The sequence below is a fragment of the Anopheles ziemanni genome, chromosome X (genome assembly GCF_943734765.1).
Source record: "Anopheles ziemanni chromosome X, idAnoZiCoDA_A2_x.2, whole genome shotgun sequence".
In the NCBI taxonomy this organism is placed as follows: domain Eukaryota; kingdom Metazoa; phylum Arthropoda; class Insecta; order Diptera; family Culicidae; genus Anopheles; species Anopheles ziemanni.
This window is the reverse complement of record NC_080707.1, coordinates 4,906,920-4,928,548: the sequence shown is the minus strand read 5'-3', so window position 1 is coordinate 4,928,548 and position 21,629 is coordinate 4,906,920. Positions and strand designations below refer to the sequence as shown.

Sequence of the window (21,629 nt, the reverse complement as noted above, 5' to 3'; positions counted from 1 at the left end):
GTATGGCGCGACCGGATCGAAGGATCGTTTTCCCTGTTCGGCCGGTTACGCCGCTCGGCTTCTGCGTACCTTCATCCACCCGTTTCCGTTCCGCTCGTGCCGCTCAACGATTGGAAAATTGAGTGTGTAATTCGTGTATCCCCTGCCTTCGCTCTGGTGACCTCTTTACGGACGAACGGACCCGGGGATTTTTAGGTACGGGTTGGAGAGCGGAATGGACAGGGGAGCACCGGATTGGGAAAACCAGACATAATGGCTAAACGAGGTGAAACGACGCTACTTACCAACTCTCCGAGGAAGGAAAACGATGAAGGTAAGGTAGCAGGAAGAAAACGAAGGAAGATAGCTAGAGTCGATAAGAACAGAGATGTAAAGAGTGACGAAATTACACAGGACTTGCCGAAAAATGGTGAAATGAAACGAAACAGTAACTCTTACAGCAAAAAACAGCCAACAGGAAAAGCAACAATCATGAAAAGGCGACGGAAACTGCAAACTTCGCGGTCTGATGACCTTCGGCCTTCGCCCATCCAAAGCTTCCCTCCGCACGTTCGCTTTCCATTTTCTGCTTTAGCAATATTTATCTGCTTCATACGAATGAGGAGAAAAACAAAAAAAAAAAGCCCAACCTATCTGTAGGCGTACTGCTGTAACAAGGAAAATTTGTGACGTAGTGCCATTCAAATCGGTACCAAAACGGTACACGCCACTCTATTGTTCTGTTGTCAGCGGCAGAATTCTGCGTGTGTTTCGCATTATGGCGTATCTTTCTAATATGATTTTTCTTTTCCGGTTGCTAATTCCGCTGTCTATGGGGTTGAAAATCAATAAAAGCAATTTTGGATTACTTTGGTTTTAACTAAACAATATGTTGTTTAATCACTAGAAGAAAATCTAAACAGTACAGCAGATTTATAAAAAAAAAGTTACCTTATATTTACAAATACCTATAGTAAAAAGTATTAAACAAGAACAAACGTAGAGATGGAAATAAAAAAAGGAATGAACCATTGATAGAAGAATAAAAGTTGGAGAAGTGAAAAGTTGAGCAACTTATGAGATACCCCGATCATAGAGGGATGTAAAATATGCCTGACGGCAAAAGCACCACAAAATGAAGGATACGCGAGCGAAGCAAGAACACAGAGCACGCAAGTTCGTCGATAAAATGGGTTTCGGATTCTCAAATTGTGTGTGAAAACAATCCTGTGGTTGAGCGCAAGGAGCGGAATCGCGAGAAGGTTTCAATCACGGGTGTTTATTATCAGCATGTCATCAGCTTCCCGAAAGAGGGAGAGCAAAGGTGTGCGTGAGAGAGAGAGAGAGAGTGAGAAAAAATTAAAAAGAAGGGGATAGAGCAAAGCTATGCGGCATGTCTGGTTGTCTCTGTCACTCGCCGCATTCGGATGCTCCGTCACAGAGAGTTGCTCCGCCCAGCGAAGTTGTTGATGGTGTGCTCGTAGGCTGGCAAGACCGAGAGAGGTTTGGCGTGAGCGGCAATTGATGTTGATTGGCGAACACTGCTGGCAACGCCCCCTCGGTTGTACAGCCGTCCCATCCATCCTTGCTCGCGGCGAACACCCCGGCACCGCTTCCGTCCGGACTCATTCCCATTCGCGCCGTGACGTGCGAAAGATATAGAGACGCGGCGGTTCGGCATCTGCCGCTCGAGGATCAGTGTGTTTCGCAGCTTCGCAGCAGGATTACGCGATTTGATCGCGTGTGCGGGAGAAAGACAGTGTGGTGAGCGGGAGCACAGCGCTTCGGAGACCCGCCGGGTGATCGTACGCGCGAGAGCGAGTGAACAGGGAGCGCCCTTTTTCCTGTGTGGGGGGCTTTGAGATGATCAATCAGTGAGCGAGAAGTATCCGTGTGCATTGCTGCTCCGCTTGAACCGGGCCGCCAGCGTCCGGAGCAGTACGTTTGGAGCAGAGCGATAGCTCGGAGCGCGTGAATCGTAGTACCGTCGTGTTCCTTGAGTTTGTTTTCGTCATCGACGTCGCGGTCGTTCGCCGTGGTCATGGCCGTTTGCTAGCAGGGTAGCGTACGATTTGTTGATTTCCATACCCATTTAACGCCACGCACGCAAACAAAAAGCAAAACGAAAATACAAAGCAAACCAACAGAACTCAATTCGGAAAAACGAACCCCAACGTATCGGTGTCACATACACACACCCACACGCCGCCCACGTCTGTCAACACCATTCTCAACCGAAGGGCAAGGATAACGCACGGAACCTACCACCGCAACCACTATCCACCTTCACCACTCCACCCAGTGTCCAGCGGAAGAGTGGTCTCGACCCGCGAGGCCACTTCAGACTCTATCAGACTATTCACCGCCAAAAAACTAAACGGCCGGAATGTTTGGGTAAAGAAAAGCGACCAGATAAGTGGTAGTAATCATCCGAGACGTGCGGTGATAAGGTGCCTTACGCAAGCAGTGTCCGTTTTTCCGCGTGGAAAGGCGCCTGGGAAACCGGCACCTGGTGCAGCGTTTAGAAACACTTGCGGTGTGGTTTTGTGTGCCGAGTGTGAAGAATTTATTGCCATGCGTTTTCGAGCGCGCCAGTGAAGAATGGGAAGAAAATTGCGAACCCGACGACAATGGACTAGGGATTAGTAACCGGGGAAAGTCACAAAAGACAAAAACACACAGGAAGAACGGAAAATTCCCGAACAGAAACGGATAGTACAAAAAGGAGTCAATCGAGAGACATTTCTACCCAGTCTGGGCGTCCGCGAGAAAGCTCCCCACAAAAGGCAACTAAAGAAACCGAGGTTCAAAGAAAAGCGCTGATAAAACGAGCGTAAAGCACAAACCGTACCGTTCACTCCTTTCGTAAGGAGTCACGGGAAGAACTTTGACTTCCTTCCACCGAACCGCCGAGGCGCAGTTCTACATTTTCCCTCTCGTGCTGTGTTACCCACCGTCCGTCGCGCGTTTGGTTTTTCGCGTGTGTGTTTTTCCTTGTTCGTCCTAAGTTGTTTGCGGAACGTGCAATGTTTCGAGTGCTTGTGGTGCATGGAAAATAGTCGGCCGGCGATATCAGGCTACGCTACAATCAAGGTTCTTTGGGTGTTGGTGAAACCGGGGTCGGTTCCGACCTGGCCTCCGACGCAGGGCAGGGCAGGACTTTCGGTGTTACATCAATCAAAAAAAGTGCCAGTTAGAGCTGCTCTACTATCAAAAGTGAAAGCAAACAGCATCCGTCTTGAAAGCCGCTTGGAAAACGACACACAGAGCGTCTAAAATGGAGCCAGGTGAGTAAGCGCAGGGTGAACGCTTTAATTGCAGACATTTTAAGTCGAGCCGTTTTAGACCATCAATCAAGCTGGCTCGAGATGACTAGCTTCTATACTATATTCTTTTCGTACGGCCGTTTTCGTTTATGCCTTCCCATTATTAGACATTTTTCCCTCTGCATTCGTGGACAGTCGGTCGTCTCAGACAAGTTTGTGACCCTTAGTACAATACACTACGACCAACGTGTTACTGTAAGAAAGTAAGCCATTAAAAAAATCTAGAACTACTAGAACACTCTCTCTTCGTGTTGCTGGTCTACTACTGGTTGCTGAAAACAAGAAGTTCAGGTAACGTCCATTGGACCAGAACTTGTAAACAAACAGCGAGTCACTAGGTAAAGGAAACACCAAATCTATCAACAAAATTGAAGTTAGTGCTTCGCTGATTCATTTCCCCAATTCTATGGAGTAAAGATTTTGCAGATTTGTTTTGATCTGAATTCTTAAAAGAGTCTTGCTGTTTGTTAAAGTTAGATGCTCTTTGGCAGTATAGTGATTTTGGAGGTACCTTAGAAGAGTTTTGTAAACCACCTCCGTTTCGTTGTTGCCCAAAGTAGAGAAAATGTTTCTTTACTTGACAACTTCTTATCCCCATTTTTAACAACAAGAACTATCATCAATTGATAACTTTCAATACTGTATTGTGCAAGGGGAACCAAGAACGTTTGGTGTGGTGTGTCTTCGGGCTACCGTTGCGCCATTGAGCTTTCCCAATTTGTTTATTTACTTGCTTAATTACTTATCTTTATACTAAATTTCCTCATTTGTCAACAATAATATAATCTAAGAATAACATGAAACTTACGATTTGTCCTTGTTGTTTTACTGTTAGTTTTACTGTTTAAAGTGGCTTTGGAAGTTGCAATTTGCAATAATTCTGGGTAGTTTTCGTGGGTAGGAAGTGGAGTACGGTCATCACCGGGAGCATTCTTAATGTTCGAAGTAGATCAACCCAAAACAATCGGTAAACTCGATGCTGGTATATAAAACCCCCAAACAAGTTTGACAACATGGATGAATAGGTCTTTCAATGGTGGTCTAACTCCTTGACGGAGCCTTATTAGGTGGGTTAGTGAGCTACTCACTGATGGGCTTCTCAGTTTCTTTGCTCGTTGGGTTGTCCCTTGGATTATACCAGGATCTACTTCAATCGATGTAATGTTTATGCTAAGATGTCCTAGCGAACAGTTGTAAATAGTTTTGACTCGATTCAATATCTCAAACCCATTACCCCGCATTAGTAAAATTTTTGAAAAATTTCCAAACACAACCAAGATTTTATGGGAAATCCGCAGTGCGTAGAAGGAAAAATGAAACCTAACCTTTTTCCTCCTCCTATTTTATCCTAGCACTTTCTCTCGCTCTATCTATCTCCATGTCTATTTCTTCATTTTTTTACTTTAAATTCCCGGGCGGGGTTGCGGGTATGGGGTTCCAAGGAAAATCGATAAAACCCATTTCCAACGGACCATGCTCTACGTTTTGCTGAGTTGGATAGCGAATACTTTCACCACCGCCTGTGTTCCGATGTGTGCGTGTGTATGTGTGTATGCGTGTATTTTACGGTACTTATATTTTCTTGCTCTAAAGGCAGGATGTTCTCCGCGTCCGGGAAAAATCGACGGAACTGTGCTAGACACTTATTCTTCGTAAAGGATATTTCTTTCCCCGAAATTCCCAAGGAGGGACCGGAGCCGGCCGCTCAAAAGTGGAACGCCGCTGGGTAACCCTGGAAAAAACTGGCATCTCGGTTGGGAAAAGCGGGCGGCCATGTCCTGCGGATGCTTGGGAAAATCGATGATGATTATTTGGGGTTAGTAAGGGGGGGGGATCCTAATGCTGGGGGTAATAATGTGATTTGTGGATTCTGCGCACTCTGGCGGTTGTATGTGGTGTGGTGGGGACTTCGTTGTTGGTGTGTGTGTGTATGAGAGAGAAAGAGAGACCTCATCAGATCGACACAAAAACCCAGAATATCAAAATCGTGCTTTACCAGGGTTTTTTTTTCTTCTTATCAGGACGTTCTACCTACCCTACCTATTCTTTTTGTTTTTTTTTTTTTGTTTGATCGACGCACTCCGCTCCCCGTACCGTTCCACCCTCGTCAAAACCCGATCGGGGATTGGATGTGGCGGTCATCGCGTTTGATTTGTTGGAAAAGCTGTTAGTGGCTTCTCGAGGTCTTGTGTGTTTAGGATGCGCGAGCTTTGCCGTGAGTGTGTTGGGCCCGGGGGGGAGAGAACAATCTCTGGACACCGGGCTAAAGAACCTGAGCCAAGATCCCGTTTGTGTGCTACCGTTTTCCGGTCGGCGGTAAACAAGAAGCGAACGGAAAACCGTAACCAAATAGAACAGAAGAAAAAAGTCTAATAGCGTCCGGCTCGCGCTTTGACGTTTTGTGTTTCGCCCCTTTTTCCCGTGGTGCGGTGGTGTGGTAAAATGTTGTTAATTGGTTAACCCGCACCCCGCACCTGCGAAGGGATGAGCCGATGTAGGTAAAGTGCTTGATTTTTGTGCTTTTCTGTTTGCTTCCGTTACTCTTTCCCGCGCGCAGCAAAGCGCACAATTAGCAGCAATTGCTTCCGAGTTCTACCGGATCGTACCTGCGAGTGTGAATTGGTGTGTTTTTACGTGTGTAAGTGCCTGCCTATACGTGTGTGTGTGTGTGTGTGTGTGTTTAGTTCAATGTCGCTCGCAGAATTTGTCATTGTTTTACTTCTCTTCCCCTTTCATACCATCCAACATAGTTGAAGAATGTCAAATGAATCCGTGCTGTCGGCGGAAGACCGCACACTTCCCGCCATATTGACTCGCGGCAATCGGCAACAGTCTCTTTTTCCATCCTTGCCTGCCTCTATTGGCTACAAACCATTTCAAGAAAAACCCCCGGCCAGATAACGCCGGGAGACGAATTTATCCGTGTTCCAGTATCGAATTACATCTGTTTTGATTTGCTTCACCTTGCGGGCCTGTTGACAAGGGTCGGGGGGATTGTGGGCCGCAGGATGATCCGGGTTGAGGTTCCGTGCTCCAGCTCAAAAAGAAAACGGAAAAGACTGAGACCAACTACCGGTGTAACCGTACACTGTCTCGGCTACTGGAAGCTGCAAGTGAAAAATTATCATCTCTCGACGTCGAGCTGGCAGAGACAGAGGAAGAATGGATGAAGGAGCGGGGTAGCGAGGGCACGGCGCGAGCGAACATTTTGATATGATTGATTTTGAAAGGTTGATTAGCTACCGGGCGTTCAGAGTATTATTAGGACCCCGCTCCTGGTACCACCAGCCCTGTTTTCTTTTCTTTTTTTCTTTTTGTTGTTGCTTCGAGGTCTGGTGACTTCGGTTTCCGAATGGCTGGCCGAGACGGTCGGGGTTCCCCCGTCGCCCTTCGCTGGCGGTCGCTGGCTTCTTCTAGAGCGGCATATACGGTAGCACATACCACGACAGGTTCCGTCCGGAACTCTGGCACGGTTTGCGTCCCAAAACTGAAGAGGGCTTTATTTGTTATATTTTGGTTTTGGGTTAGCCGGGTTTTTTTTTCCTTCACCTACGACCGCACAGTGGCTTCTAGACCGGTCGTTTGGTTTGGCATTCCCCCAAAAAAAAAAAGAAACCCAAAAACTCCAAAATACCCTTGCCCTACGGAAGAACGAAAGATTTTGATAAGAAGTGTCTATTTTGTTAAAATATTAAGGAAATATAGAACAATGAGCCCAATGAATATAGAACAATGAACAATGAATCTGACGCTAGATGTCCGTAGTAGCAAATATGGTGAAAGCGCGAACTTTATATATATGTCATTTTGAAGGTACATTTGACAGCTATCAAAATCAGTCAACAAAACAATTTTAACATTATTATTTTTCACGATGAATAACTTCGAAAATTGGAGAAAAAGCCAGCATTTGCGGGAGGTTCTGTTGGGTCATTTTTTTTTTTTTTTTTTTTTTTTGCAAAGAAAACTGCTACGGAAAGTTATCGTTTGCTTGTAGAAGTTTATGGCGACGAGGCTTTAGCGAAAACACAGTGTTTTGAATGGTTTCAACGCTTCGAAAGGGGCGATTTTGACATCAAAAACAACGAACGCCCAGGACAACAAAAAAAGGTTTGAAGACGAAGAATTAGAGACGCTTCTCGATGAGGATTCGTGTCAAACGCAAGACGAACTTGGTAAATCGTTGGGAGTGACTCAGCGAGACATTTCGAAACGGAATGGAATACATAAATTGCCTGAAAGATGGGAAAAGGTTATAGCTTCGGACGGGCAATACTTTGAATCGGTATCGGTAAACAAATTAGGTAATTCCAAAATGTAGGAGCGATTCCAGTATTTTCCGTCTCAAAACGAAGCCACATTTGGCATTTACCAGTAACACCAATTTTTTCTTCTCTGTAAAGTTCAGTAGGTCAGGAAAAATTGTTCTCAAGCAAAGTTTGTTTTCCAAGTTGTTACAGCTGGATGTCTCGATAGGTGCACACAATTACCAATGAAACAAACAAACGTCTTCTCCGACCTTAACTCTAGACTCAGCCTCGGCTTACGTTTACCTGGGATGATGTTTTTCTACAAAAACCCTACGGAACAATGCGAAATTGAATTTTTACATGCTTTCGGTTTGAACGCGCTATTTATATGTAAATTATAAATAAATTATTAAATGTTAGTTAAAATTAATAATTAAAGAGATGAAAGCTACCACTCACAGCTAAGACGAGAAAAAATATATCTATTGTAGCGCTTCTTACAGGAAAAATGCTCTGTAACGATGCGTAGTTCATGGTTCTCTCGAATACATTTCAATTTGTTAAAGTTTTAAGTCACGTGAAATTCGAACAACTTGAAAATTTTTTTTTTCGCTCACATACTGAACCATCCTCAAACTCGGTCGAATGCAAACATGACGCAAATGGGCGCACGTTTCAGCCAGGTAGGTCCTCAGCGCAGGGTAACGGTCTTATCGATTATCGTTAATTGTCCATTCTTTGCCGCTTGTACACAAATCCTCCAAATCCGGAGGTCCTTGTGCCGCAAGGGCTCGATTTTTCGGGTGTATCCTACCCTTTGTTACCGGCTGGGCTTCCTACAACAACCTGCGCCGTCCTCCAAACGCATGCGGCAGCTCCGGCGGATCTATTTTGCCAATCGATTAGATAAGCAAATTTCGTATAAACGAACAAGCGCTCGACAGGCAGGAGGGCAGTGAGTGGCAAAGTGGTCCGGCAAGTGTCCTGAAACGGCTAATAGTTTTAGAAAGCGGACGCTGATCCGCATTAACACCTCAAATGTAATCCTTTTGTGGGCTGTTGTGATGCCCGTCTCCTTTCACCCCGGGAACCGCCAAAACCACGGCGTTTGTAATCTATCCTTCCTCTTTCCCACTCCCCCATCGGCTCGAGGTCCGCTGCCTTTCGGGCTTTCACTTTCGAATGCGGTCCTTCGCCCTCGTCGAAGATCTTCGCGGCGAAGATCCCTTTTTTCCTTCATTGATCCTTCAGCTCTTGCGAATTTCTGGCCATTGTGTGTCGCAGGGCAAGGTCGGATTAGAAATTGAAGTGCTGCGGTACTCGAGAAAATGAGTAAAGCCTGCTTGAAAACAAGAAAGAATCGAGAAAGAGAACGAGCGACGGAGAAAGAAGAAGGTACAATTGGACTAGAAAAAGGATACTGCCCTTAAAGCCCACGGCAGCAAACAGATGCCGGGCTACGGGGGGGTGGGGAGGGGTTTTGAGCCCGATACGCCCGAAATATTAACCCAATGAGCCACACACTCATAATGCAACAATGCACGTACCCATAAAAATTAAGATCCCCTTGAATCCGGGGTTACTCAATGGATTTAAAACTGAAAAGGGAACCCAAAATTGGGCACCGCAAACCACATGGACTCATGTGTGTGTGTGTGTGTGTATGCGTGCGTGTTTGCACGGGATCACCTACGGGGTCTACATTCACGTTGCGAAGGAAAGCACCGTCAAAGAAGTTTCCTTGCGGCAATCCTTTAACACGGCCTTCTTATCCCTAGGACGCCATTTTCTCGGCTTTTATTGCGGGGAGGGGGGGGGCATGGTTGAGTGTCTTCTTCTTTGTGCGCATGCACTGCACGGAAACTGTGCCCCATTCACTGGGAAGCTCCTTCTTTGCCTTTGACTGCAAATCTCCTACGGCGTCTGCGTTCGTTTCAATTGAAAGGTAAGAAAAATCAAACCGGCTGACACTCCAGAATTCCAGAGAGAGGATGCGTTAATCTTGACGCCTTTTCCAACATACTACATTCCGGGGCCCCAAGCGGTGGGATAATCGGGGTCCTCAAGACATTTACATTATCCTAAATGTACCTACACTTAAGGCTAAAGTTTTACTTATTTGTTTTAGAAGTTTTATTGCAAATGGTTTTCATGTTTATCAGTAGTAATAAATTTTAATTTTATGATTTCCATTTCCACTATAACAACACGTTGTTGTACATATACCATTAACAATTTATTTAATTCAACAATGTAATCTAAATAAGTTAAAAATGTCTCAACCGAGACGACATAACAAATTGCTATTGAAAATTAGCTTTTATTACTTGTCTCTATCTTACTTCGTTCTGTTCTACTTCTTTTAACAAATTAAAAAAAAAACTGTTGAAAGAGAATACATTTGAAATCGCTCTTCTATTATTAAATCCTTTGATTAATTTAAGCATCGAGTAACAATACAAACTTTTACCCGTGAAAGATTAGACCGAAACAGTAAAAGAAAAGATATTCTACCAAGGATTGAAAGGCGAAAATTTAAAAATGATAAAGCAATATCAAAGTATACCGAAAATCGAACTAGAAACAATATATTTGATGATCGCTCGCTATCCATATCTAACAGTGAAAAATATAAGTTACAAATGTAACTGTACATTACACGTCCCCAAGCGAATTTCGAAATGTAACGTAAAAAACTATTTCGTACCATTTACAATTTTATTTTTATAAAACACAACTGACAGAAAATATTTGACTTAAACTGTCGCAGCTTTTAAACTTTACAATAATTCATGCGATTAAACAACGAAAAATTGAGTAGGAAGCTGGCGTACGTACCTCCAAGGACATTGATAGCTTCCTTTAAACGCTGACCGACTTCCACATTTTCCCTTTTAACGGGGAAAAGCGCATTTCCCCAAGGGACCGCCCGAGCATTCCAGAGAGATAAACAGCCTGAACCACTTAAGACAAGCAATCGGTCTCGGCTTTCACTGTGGATTTGTCACGTCGGTTGCGGGGTGATGGTGCCGCGGGGAAGAGCAAGGTGGTTGAGTTCGCTCGTTTTCTAGTTTTCTTTTTTTCAGCATCGGTTTACCGCAATCCAATTTCACAAATTTCATTTCTACTCGCTTCTCTTTGCCACGTTACACTGGTGCCTTTTCGCTCTCTCTCCACCCCCCCCCCCCCACCCCTCCCCCTTCTTTACCCTATGCTCCATTCCACCCTCAAATAATAGCAAGCCAGGGATTTATTTCGATTTCCATCAAAGGAAAAACAAATCGATATACACTTCCGAGCCAGAATGCGCACGGCATTCCTATCAGATCGTTTGGCATCCATTTTCCCGGTCCACATTCAACCCCGCAGCCGAAGATTTTCCCTGTTCAAAAGGGAGGAAAGTTAAAAATCTCTCATCCGACCCTACGCTCCTTGTTCTTTCGCTCCTGCTATCCGGCCGAAAGGGAAATGTTTGAGCGACGAGCGGGCTTTTCACCCGAAGAGTCGATTCCGGAGCGCGGGTAAACCTAGATAACGATTTTCCGGCCGAGACAGTTGCGATCTGTGCCCCTTTTACGGTTCGCCGTCCCCGACCGCACCCCTTCCGGAGTCCGTCGACTTTCCACCGATATATGGAACGGAGTTTCCACTTACGGCTGTCCTGTGTTTTCGCTCCTCCATGTTTCGCATTCGCTAGCATCAGCTCAATGTTGTGTGTGTGTGTGTGTCCCGCGATGGCGCGATAAGGCTGAGCCTCGATAAAGCTGCCCGATAGAGGTTCCGGCTTTCGCCTTCATACTTCAAGTGGTGCCGAATAAAATGCATTATTGTCGACCAAATAAAAATAATTACTTTAATGTCATCGTCAGACATTAGTGTTCGAAGGTTTCAGCTTACGCGAGAGGAGGGCCGATTTTCCCTGCGATGATGTTTTGACGTGTTACGGTTTTCCCCCCCACCCTCTCTCTACCCGCTGCCCTGATTTGGCGCGCGATAACGCCGGCATTTGGTTGCCGCTTGGAATGGTAGCGGAAAATGGCAGCAGCCGATTGTTGCGCGCGATTTGTGCAACTTCGTGCGTCCCCTGTTTCCCCGTCGTCCCTCGTTTGTTCGTTTGCCTTTTTTTTCTTTTTTTTTACTGTCGGAGGAACACCAGATAACATCTCGATTTTGTTTGAGGCAAATAGCAGGAAAAACAATGGGAAAACAAACTGCTGAGGGAATCCACGACCCGGGAACCCTTTCCCAGCCCGTTCTGGCCTTTGATGACAGATCCATTTTATTTAAAGTCCACTTTCATCGAGTCCGTATCTGCGTATGCAACGCTTTTGTAGTTTTTCCTCCTTCAACCCCGTTGGTTTTTCTTTTGGCAGTGGCAATTGATTCTTACCTCCATCGCTTTGTGAGATAGTTTCAGGTTTCATATTTGTTACTCGAGAAGATCGGTTTGTTTGGTGCTTGGGGCTAGGAGAAATTAAATGAAAAATCAATAAAACTAATTAATTAAAAATCAAAAAAATTATTAAAATTAAATTTCCTAGACGTTTTCCTAGATAGCAAACATAAGAATTGTCAAAATAAGAGAAAACTTTAGTCGATGTTGCCCATGCTCAACTGTGCAACTGGTGTTGAACAACTGTTACATTTCTTAAACATTGGAATAGTTGTGAAGAGTTATATTTTTGAACGTATTTAATTTAATAAAAATTGTCTTGTTAGAGTTTTGCGTTCGAGAGTTGTAATGCAAGTTTTTCCCGAACTGTTTGACAGAGTCCTTTGACCGGCAACTCGAAGACATGGTATAAGAGCAAAAACCGCCATTTGAGTTAACAATTATAGATGTTTTGAGTTTCTAAATAAGTCCTGTAGTAGAAGCTTGTTGATTGCTGTAAAGTGAAAATATTAAGCCGGTATGTTCGTTGTTGAATTTGCTCACGACACACACATATACGGAAATGCGCGAAAGGAAAATGCATCACTACAATATCTTACGGCGCGGAAAGATTAATCCTGCCACAAATTCTCCACCACGAGAACAAGACGGGCAGGCAGGCTTAAGACTTTGCCGGTACGATTTGAAGGACTTTCACGACCACCATCCCCTTCCCTTGCCGACATCCTTTTAAAGGAAACTCTGCGCAGGCCAAAGGAGATTAAAAATGCTTTGTTTGAAAAGGAAAAGAAAAGAATCCAGAAAGGAAAGCCTGTTCAGGAGCATTAAAACACAGATCCGCCAGGAGGAAAATCGAATCCTGCCCCGGCCTCGGCCGAGGGTGTTGAAATGGATACGTTTTTATTTCATTTTATAACTTTTACTTTTCCCTTCTTCTCCGGCCTTCTACGGGGTAGGGGTTTAGCATGTGTTTTTTTTTTTTTTTTATTATCATTAATTTCACCGTCTTTGTTCCCGTTGTTGCCGAATCGCCGCTTCTGTGAGAGGATAAGGATGGTGATGACCTCGGTCGGTGTGAGATGTTGAAACCCGATCTCCGAGATTTCACTACAGCCCTGCGGTGCGCTATCTGCACGGGGATGCGTCAATGCCAACCGCTCTTCTACACTTCTCACACACACACACACACCTTTTCGAAAGGGACGAAAAAATTAGCGACCAAATAAGGACGATAAGGAGAAGCAAAAATCCACACATTAAATAATTGAAAGGATCATTTACCTTTCATACCTTCGGTAACATTTGGTGTTGGTTAATTTTTTTTTTCTTTCTTATTTTCGTATCTTGTGCAATGTGGGCTCTTCGAATGATGGGAGATTAAATGACATCCTTGCGTGTGAGCACGCCTATCACCGGTATTGGCGAGAAGCCGAAAATAAAAACAAACCGAGCTCAGGAGGTGCCTGAGAAAAGAAAAAGTTTTCCTCGCCTTCCCCCAGGTGCCACTGATCCTGTGGACGTAGCGGTTTTGGCTGTTGAAACCCCTTTTCTTTAGACGCTACATCTGTCGGAAAAAAACAAAACGAATTGGGAGCAATGTTTTTTCTTCAATAGTTTGGCAATGTGGCATTTTGGGAATGGTCGATTCTGCTCTGCCGAATAAAGATACATTTGTTACATATGTTCAATTACTTTCTGTTCCGTTAGATAACTTGTTTTCTGTTTGGAGATTAATTTTGTTATTGCTATCAGGAAGATTTCAGGTTCGTTCACTTTCTCTAGAGTCACCTTCGATGTTTAGTTTATAAATCTTTTTCTTCAAAGCGGTTTATTGTATGGTCGTTTTGTAAACTTTATACGTAGTTTCGCATGGTAAAAAAATATAGAATTAAATTCGTTGAATAATGTATGCTTGTAAGCTACTATACACATACAACTGCATAAAGGAAGCTGTAACGATAATTTTTACTTATTTTAATACATTTTAGAAAAGAGTTTAACAAGGACCGAAGTAGTGGATTCAATTTTCACAGTCATTTTTTGATGCAAATTCGTGTCGGAATAATCTCCTATAGGTTTTTTATCTGAATTTTAATCGATCCCTGCATTATCTTGTTAAACTGACATCATTTTGCGGCACAACATGTGAATGAGAAGCCTTTAACGTGGTGCTTAGAACTTCTGCTGCTCTTATTTGTGTACCTTGCTAGTCATTTAGTGTACAGTGTATCCCAATGACCTTTAAATTAGGATGCATTATCTACAATAACCAGGTTTTCTAATGTTTACACCATGTTTATTTATATGAACATTGATCATTCAGATTTGTAAGGAACCCATTGCTTCAATGTTGCAGTTCTCAAGTAAATACTTACGTTCCTTAGTGTATTTGTATTTCTAGCAATGCGATTCCGAAACTCAACGCCGTTCGGGAATCGTAAATATTTCATATGAATGTAGCGAGGAATCGTAATCGTTGACAATTTCAATATAAACCTCGCCAGCAACTTGTTCTCTGCGTGGCGCGGATCAATAATTGGAGGTCAATCAGCGTTCGCCTAAGTCATTAGGATCGCGCACCTTCGTCAGCTGGAGCACAGGAAGCGAACGCAAGCTAGAGCAGAATGACAGCGGGAAGTAATTGGGTCCGGCCCCCGGTCCATGTTGGGACTTTCCCGAGCCGCGGGCACAAGGTCCGCACGGGAAGGATATCAGATGTCAGGTCGCTTGCAACCCAGCGCTCTGCTTCTGGCGATGGCTGTGTTTGTCATTCAATACTCCACCGTTCCGATCGTGGCGACCCCGGGCAGAACGTCGGCTCGAGTCAGTCGATCAGTCAGTCAGTCTTTCGGGATGGTTTGGGTCCGTTTAGCCGTAAATGGAAGAGGAATACATGCCCAAACCAATATCTGAACCCTGCCAGCGAAAGGTATACACCGAACTCCGGAGCTTTTCTTCAAATTCCGGGATCGAGCGGCCCGAACTGAAATGAGAAGAGGGATAGCGAAGGCAAGCACGGGCAACACATTCTGAACGAGGTATCGAAGTGGCAAGTAGTGAACTTCCAAAAACCGTTCGGGATCTGATTGATGCCCCGATCGGGTTTACTTGCCTGTTTCGCCTTTTATTTCTGCCATACCGCCTCTGCTACTGGTGTTGCGGGATGGCTCGGGATGCTCAAAAGATTATCTCGTCAAGCTACCGGCGCGTAAGTGTGCATGTGCGGCCGCTAGTAGGAGTGAGAGATATCGCTCGGTAGACCTTCCAGCCTTTTTAGATCCTTATCCCTGCTTTCGAACTGTCTCCCTTTCGTCCGTTTTCGATTCCTTTCAAACGCACTGGCCCGTGCGATCTGTTTACCTTTCGCTTTTGAATGATGCGTTTTTTTTTCCCTTCGTCGGGTGATGCTATCTCGCGCACATTCACACATGCACGCACTCTTGGGTTCGGCCAGCGATGGTATTGCGCATCATGTTCCGAGCGGTTGGTATCGCGAGTCAGATCTCTTCGATGGAATTGGATCGAGTCGAGGTCGGACCGATACCGATCTCCGTTCGATTTGCCCCGAATTGCAAGGGGCTGGCAGGAAGCGGGGAGGGAGACCGACGGACGGGGTCTGACTTACCGGTTCGCCACGCTATCGTATACGGGGATGCGCGCCAAGAGCCAACACGCGATACGATTGTTCTCGCCGGTTCGCCTCTGCGGTTCGTGCGGGCATTCGGGGAGGGGGGAGGGCAGGCACGAGTAGAGGGCACACACACACACACAGGGGAAAAGAATAAAGGCTAATCGTGTGTTCCAGTGCGGCCGATACGGGCTGCCTGGGGAAGGGAAAGATGATCCTTTTCGATCGAGAGTGACAACGCGATCGCAAATGGCTTGTAGCGGTGGAATTCGGGATAGACATTATACCGCACACAAGCAACACACACACACACACACACACACACCGACAGACTGGTGACGTTAGTTAGTGATGAGAATAACAACTCTTTTTATAGATTTGAATCAGAGTGAATAATCATCACGATGATTCGAATCTTTAAGTCACTCTTTTGTGATTTAAAACGTGTAAAATGATTCATTAACCATCGAGGTGATTTGAAACCTTAACTGGGATTCGAATCGCAAAAGAATGAACGAGTGGGTAAAAGAGTCACTAGTCGCCATAGAGATTCGAATCCCAAGTTGTGTTTCGAATCCCAAGTTGTGATTCGAATCCCAGTTTGGGAATCACTATATGGGATTCGAAACCCAAAAGAATGAACGAGTTGGTAAAAGAGTCGCTAGTCGCCCATCTAGTGATCCCAAACTGGGATTCGAATCTCTATGGCGACTAGCGACTCTTTTACCAACTCGTTCATTCTTTTGGGATTCGAATCCCAGTTAAGGATTCAAATCAAAGGGAGTCACAAAAACTATCCGTTAGGATTTAGATCGTTCATTCTATATTAAGATTCGAATCACTCACTCATTCTCACTCAGAGCGCACATCACTAGTGCTAGTGGCTCTCTAGGCCTGCAACTAGCCCGCCTATCCGTCATCCTATCGAGCCTCTTGTTCAGCCTTCGTGTCCACTCGCGGACGCTACCAGAGGGGAACGCGTAGATTTGCATACGGTTTGTCGCTCGATGGCGGATCCTTTTGCCAGAACAACGACACGTGCAGGACGAGAAAACACGAACACAACAGAGACAGAAACATGGATTGATAGATACAACGAAGCGACCCTCAAAAGACATCAGTTATACGGTCGGAAAGGGCGCAGGAGGACGCGACCAAACGCACTGGCCTCGGCAGGGTGAAGTGTTTCCCTTCCCCAGCCGCCTCCGGTTGGTCTGATTCCCAAGTTCCCTTCCTCCCTGCACCGCACCTCCTCCCCGCCGGCCGTGCTGGAAAAGGGAAATGATATGCGATTATTTATATTTGGATGACATTTAGGTAATGAATTGTGCCGAAAACATAATAACACACCGGATTGAGAGGGCCTCTATAAGCTGCCCCTTGTGACCTCGTGCACTCTCTGTACCCTTCGCGCCGAGGCGCGGTATTGCCGTTTTGTTGCCTTCCGCTGCGCAAGACTGAGTTTTCGGGGCCTCGCGTCGTCGTCGTGTCCTGTCGTCGACAACGGGCCCTGACGAAGATGAATAATGGTTTTGCTTTTTCGGGTAACAAGTTGTAACTTCATCATGTTCGTCATCATCTGCAGCAGCAGCACCACCACCACCATGGTCGTCGCCACGCCGCTTGCACACGCTCCTTCCGGTTCCGGAAATTCTGGAACCGTAGTCGCCGTTTTCGGGGGATCTCGTCAAAAACCCTCGCCTAGTCCGGCGTGAGTGGTGGATGTCAAGTGCTACTCCTCGCCATAGTTCCTACCACCCCTTTCCCTCTCCTTCCCATTGTACGGTGACAGATCGGTGAATTCAGGTTCTAGGACCATAATTTATTATCTTCAACAGATTTCGAGCGGGCGCGTCGACGACGGTACTCGTCCGTTCGTGCTGCATTCTACTCATCCAAAACACTGTTCGTCCCCGGCAGTCTGTCCCTTAAGCCAAAACCCCGGTGCCGTATCAGTTTTCGCACAGACTACCGACTCCGCGACTTCGGACCTATCGCTCTTATTTGGTACAAAGTTTCGTTCGATTGCCGAATGTGGCAGACGAAGGAGAACGAGCGAGACGTAAACGTAATGAAATGCATCCAAGGATGCGTTCCAAAGGGGCCCAAAACAAAAAAAAAAAATGGAAACAGCTTCCGCGTACCCGAGAAGTAAGACATCGCTGAGCGACGATGATGATGCTCTGATGGTGTCCCAGTGGGAAACATATGTTAACAGCGATTTTTTGGGTTGTAACTACTCGGGACGTCGCGAAGGGCCCGTTTCAACATCGAGGTGGTGTTCTGTTTGCCCCTCCGGGCGCTAGCCTAGCTAGGGGATGAGTCGTCAAGTGACATCGATGAATGGAACTTACCGATACGCAAAGGGCGAGAACGGAAAATTGTATAAACAGATAGTTTGCGCCAAGCACGACAAACAACGGCGGCATAATTACCTAGCGAATGAGGGATTGAGTAAGGGAAGTAGGTAAACAACATACAAGAAGAGTGCTGACAAACTCCCATACCCCCTGATTTGAAAGATTTATTTTCCTCGCCTTTTCGTCCCCGATGTGAGTAATTGAGTTGGTTAATAATGAAACTGTTTTCTGCGCTTCTCTGCGTTGAGAATTATGAGACACTATTGTAATCGAAATCTGCGTATCGAAAGCGGGAGGAAGAATAAATTTAGAAGCAACTTTAACATTGCTCTCGGACCCTTGTCAAACCGACAGCACGAAGCCAATTCCACCTGCTTCCATCCTTTCGAAGCCTCTTCCATATGCGAAGGTTCTGGAGAACTACCAATAGACAGGTTTTTCCACTGCTCATCAAAAGCAAATTAATACACAGTATCGATTATTCAATGGAAAGCGTATTAGATGTAAATTAAATTACATAAATTTTTATTCGGAAACTTTTGGGAATACTCTTATTTTTCGCGTTGTTTAAGGAGTAAGCGGTGTGAGTGAAGTAAAAATCCAAAAACCCAAAATAAACAACTTATTGTGAGTGAATATTTATGCGTGACATGTAAAAAAGTTTAGCCTTTACTTGTGTTTCTTGAAGTGCTTTGTTGCTTGCAAAAGTATAATTGTCCATTAAGTAGACTTTATTGTAATAATCTTGTATAATGCACCTAGCCAATGTAGTCAAGTTTGTTTACAAAATCGATAGAACTGTCATCACACCGTATGGGAGCGATCGGCTGTCAATTGATCCAGAAGTCATCCCTCTTGTCCAAGGTATCGGACATCGAAATGTTAACAACAAAATTGAGAGTTTTAGATTTTATTTGGATTACAATTTTAAACAACGCTGGAAAGGAATTGTACACCGAATCGGAGCCCTTTTGTCGAAGACGTTTTTTTTCCTGCCCCCGGGGAGGTAAGGTGAACGAACCAGTCGCGGGACAAAACTTGCCCCCAGCGCGCTTATAGATTATAAAATAAATAGCCCACACTACGGTCGCTATTGGTTTTGTTTGGAATTTAGATTGTCATTGTCCACTGTCGTAATTGTGCCTTTGCGTTTTTCCCTCCCCCGAGGGGTGGTGATTGGAAAAGCGCGAATGCGTTGGAAAACTGTTCGTTAAAAGGTCCAGTTTTATGTACCGGTTACGATCTGCTGAGCTTCGGCAGTCGCGTTTTTCGAAGGCACCCAAACTTACAGCGTTTACCTCTTAATGGTAAAGCCCACAGAACAATGATAAAAACGGAGTCAGTAAAACTGCAATATGGTAGCACCCGATGGAAACATATTAACCAAACCCGCAAGGCCGACCGAGGTTCTGGCGGGAACCCCTGCTGGCTTTCCACGCAAGATCCGGAAACATGATTATCCTTCGTCGGTATTAATTTGGGTTTTCAGAGCACAAATCCAATTTGATGCCCATAGGCTTCGGGATTGAAGCCAGCCCGCCGGCAGAAAACCGACCGTCACGTTCAATCAACCCTGGCCGGCAGGGCGAGCGGTCCCTTCGCTTGGTCCTTATTTCCTTCGGCGGTCCGTGCGCTAAATTTTGCGTAACTCCTTTGGCCGCTTTCGGTGTTTCGTCTCGGGCAGCCTACTTTGATTGTTTTATTCTATTACCGGGCCCCCGGTTGAGGGTATTGTTCTCCAACGCGGTTTTCCCCCGAACCGGTCGAAACCTTCCATCGCCACCGGCGACACTTTTCCCCCGGTTTTCTCCAATTTTCCCACCACAAGATCCGCACGGTTTATTGATTTCGACTGTTCGGGTGTGTTTTGTTGGGATTTGTTGCATCGGCGCGGCGCTTCCGGGGGTCTTTTTGTGTGCATGTGTGACGCAGTTAGCTGACAGATGGACGGTTGCAGGGACACACCGTGTGGAGCGTCGAATGGATGGAAATATGTTGCGATTGTTGTCGGTTTCTCCAGGATTGATAAACTCGGAGCAGGAAAAATTGAATCGCAAGGCAAATTGAATTCCGCCCAGCGTGGATCCGAGGGAAGAAAAACATGCACACACACACACACACACTCACACATGCGCATACTCTGTGTAAATTTTGATGCACGGAGCAAGCATATCGAACACTTGCAGCAGGGATCGGTAAGACAGATTAAGCGATTACCCGATACATCACATTAAAATAATTTGATTATAGTCTCCCGTTTGCCTGAGCTCCGGAGCTCATTACCCGAAGAAAAAAAGGCCCCCTAAGGCAAAGGAAGGAACCTAGAGGTGAAGGAGCACCACTCCACTTCCACTCCTCCCTGCACATCACCAAATACTGGCAACACATATTCGACAAGACTCGAGCCAAATCAATCACTGGGGAAAAAAGCGCTTGGCGAAGGAAGTACTACCTCATTCTCCCCCCGTCAAAGGAATGCGTGACTACAGGGGACGGAAAATGAAGACCTGGCAGCTTGAACCCGTACCACAAATCCCGTCAACTTAGCACCTGTGGTTAGTCTTGGAAGTGCGATAGATTGTATAGCTTATGTGCAATTGCATAACCACCCAGCGATTGGTGGTCTGCGATTAGGCCACACCAAAAACCACAACACTCCGCCTCGCTCGAAATCTGCGGCATGCCGGATTACAAAGCTCTTCTTCTGATCCAAGCGTTCCTTAACGGTGGCGGATTACTGAACCTTTGTTTTTGGGGACACCCGGTTCGGTGACCGATGCCCATGCCCATCCGCGCCTCTTGGTGATTGGGGCTTCACGTTCCCTAGCCCGGGTCGGACTCCTAACCTTTTTCGCGGGGTTTTTGGAGAACCCAGCTAGAGGCCGGGCCCCGGGGTGAGCTGAAGGGTGAGCTTATCCACGTTCTCCAATCGCATAATCACCAGCGGCGCCGGGAGGGATTACCGAAATCTGGGCGATCGGCTTTACCTCTCTCTCTCTCTCTCTCTCTGTCAGCCGGGTTTGGAACTATTCCATCAATTACTAATTGTAAATAGGTAGGTACCAAACTTAGGTAGAACGGAAGAAAAATGGGGACGCCCAGTGGGGTTGATTAAATTAACGTACTTAAGGACAATCTGGACAGTTTTCCTAGTCACCGAGAATCTGCCAAATGAGAGAGAGAGAGAGAGAGTGAGAAAAAGAAAGAGATAACGTATAACAGCACATATTGAGTACATATTTCCTTGTGATAAGCGCGTATCTTCTATCTTCTATCTATCTTCTATCTTCTATCTATCTATCTATCTATAAATTATAAAATTTAGCAAAGTGCGCTTACAAGTTGTACCATCTCATGTTGCACGCACTCTCAAGTTGCATGCAAGTGTGCTATGCAACCAGTAACCTGCTGCTGGAATAGGGAAAACTATTCAAACCAACAATCCCGCAACAGAATAACTGAATTAGCGTCTTCATGATCGGTCCTGATTCGCTTGGTTCTCGGTTCGAAGTTACTAACTTGCCACGAATGTTTAGTATCTTCAGTTTGTCCACAAAAATACAGTCACACACAAAACAAAAATATCGCCATGATGTACAAATCAACCAGAACGACATCCAGAGCTCACTCCGATGGACAAACACGAGGAAACTGAAGGATGTAATTGATACACATTTTATAGCAATAAATATT

At 45.4% G+C, this 21,629-nt stretch overlaps 1 protein-coding gene across 1 annotated transcript in view; it reads left to right on the top strand.

The window, feature by feature from the left end:
- Positions 1-252: 252 nt before the first annotated feature.
- LOC131290619 (paired box protein Pax-1-like) overlaps positions 253-21,629 on the top strand; it is a 73,946-nt gene continuing 52,569 nt past the window's right edge. The window contains exon 1 of the mRNA XM_058319782.1: positions 253-313. Within this exon, the coding sequence (XP_058175765.1) occupies positions 253-313 (61 nt within the window). The remainder of the gene's footprint in view (positions 314-21,629) is intronic.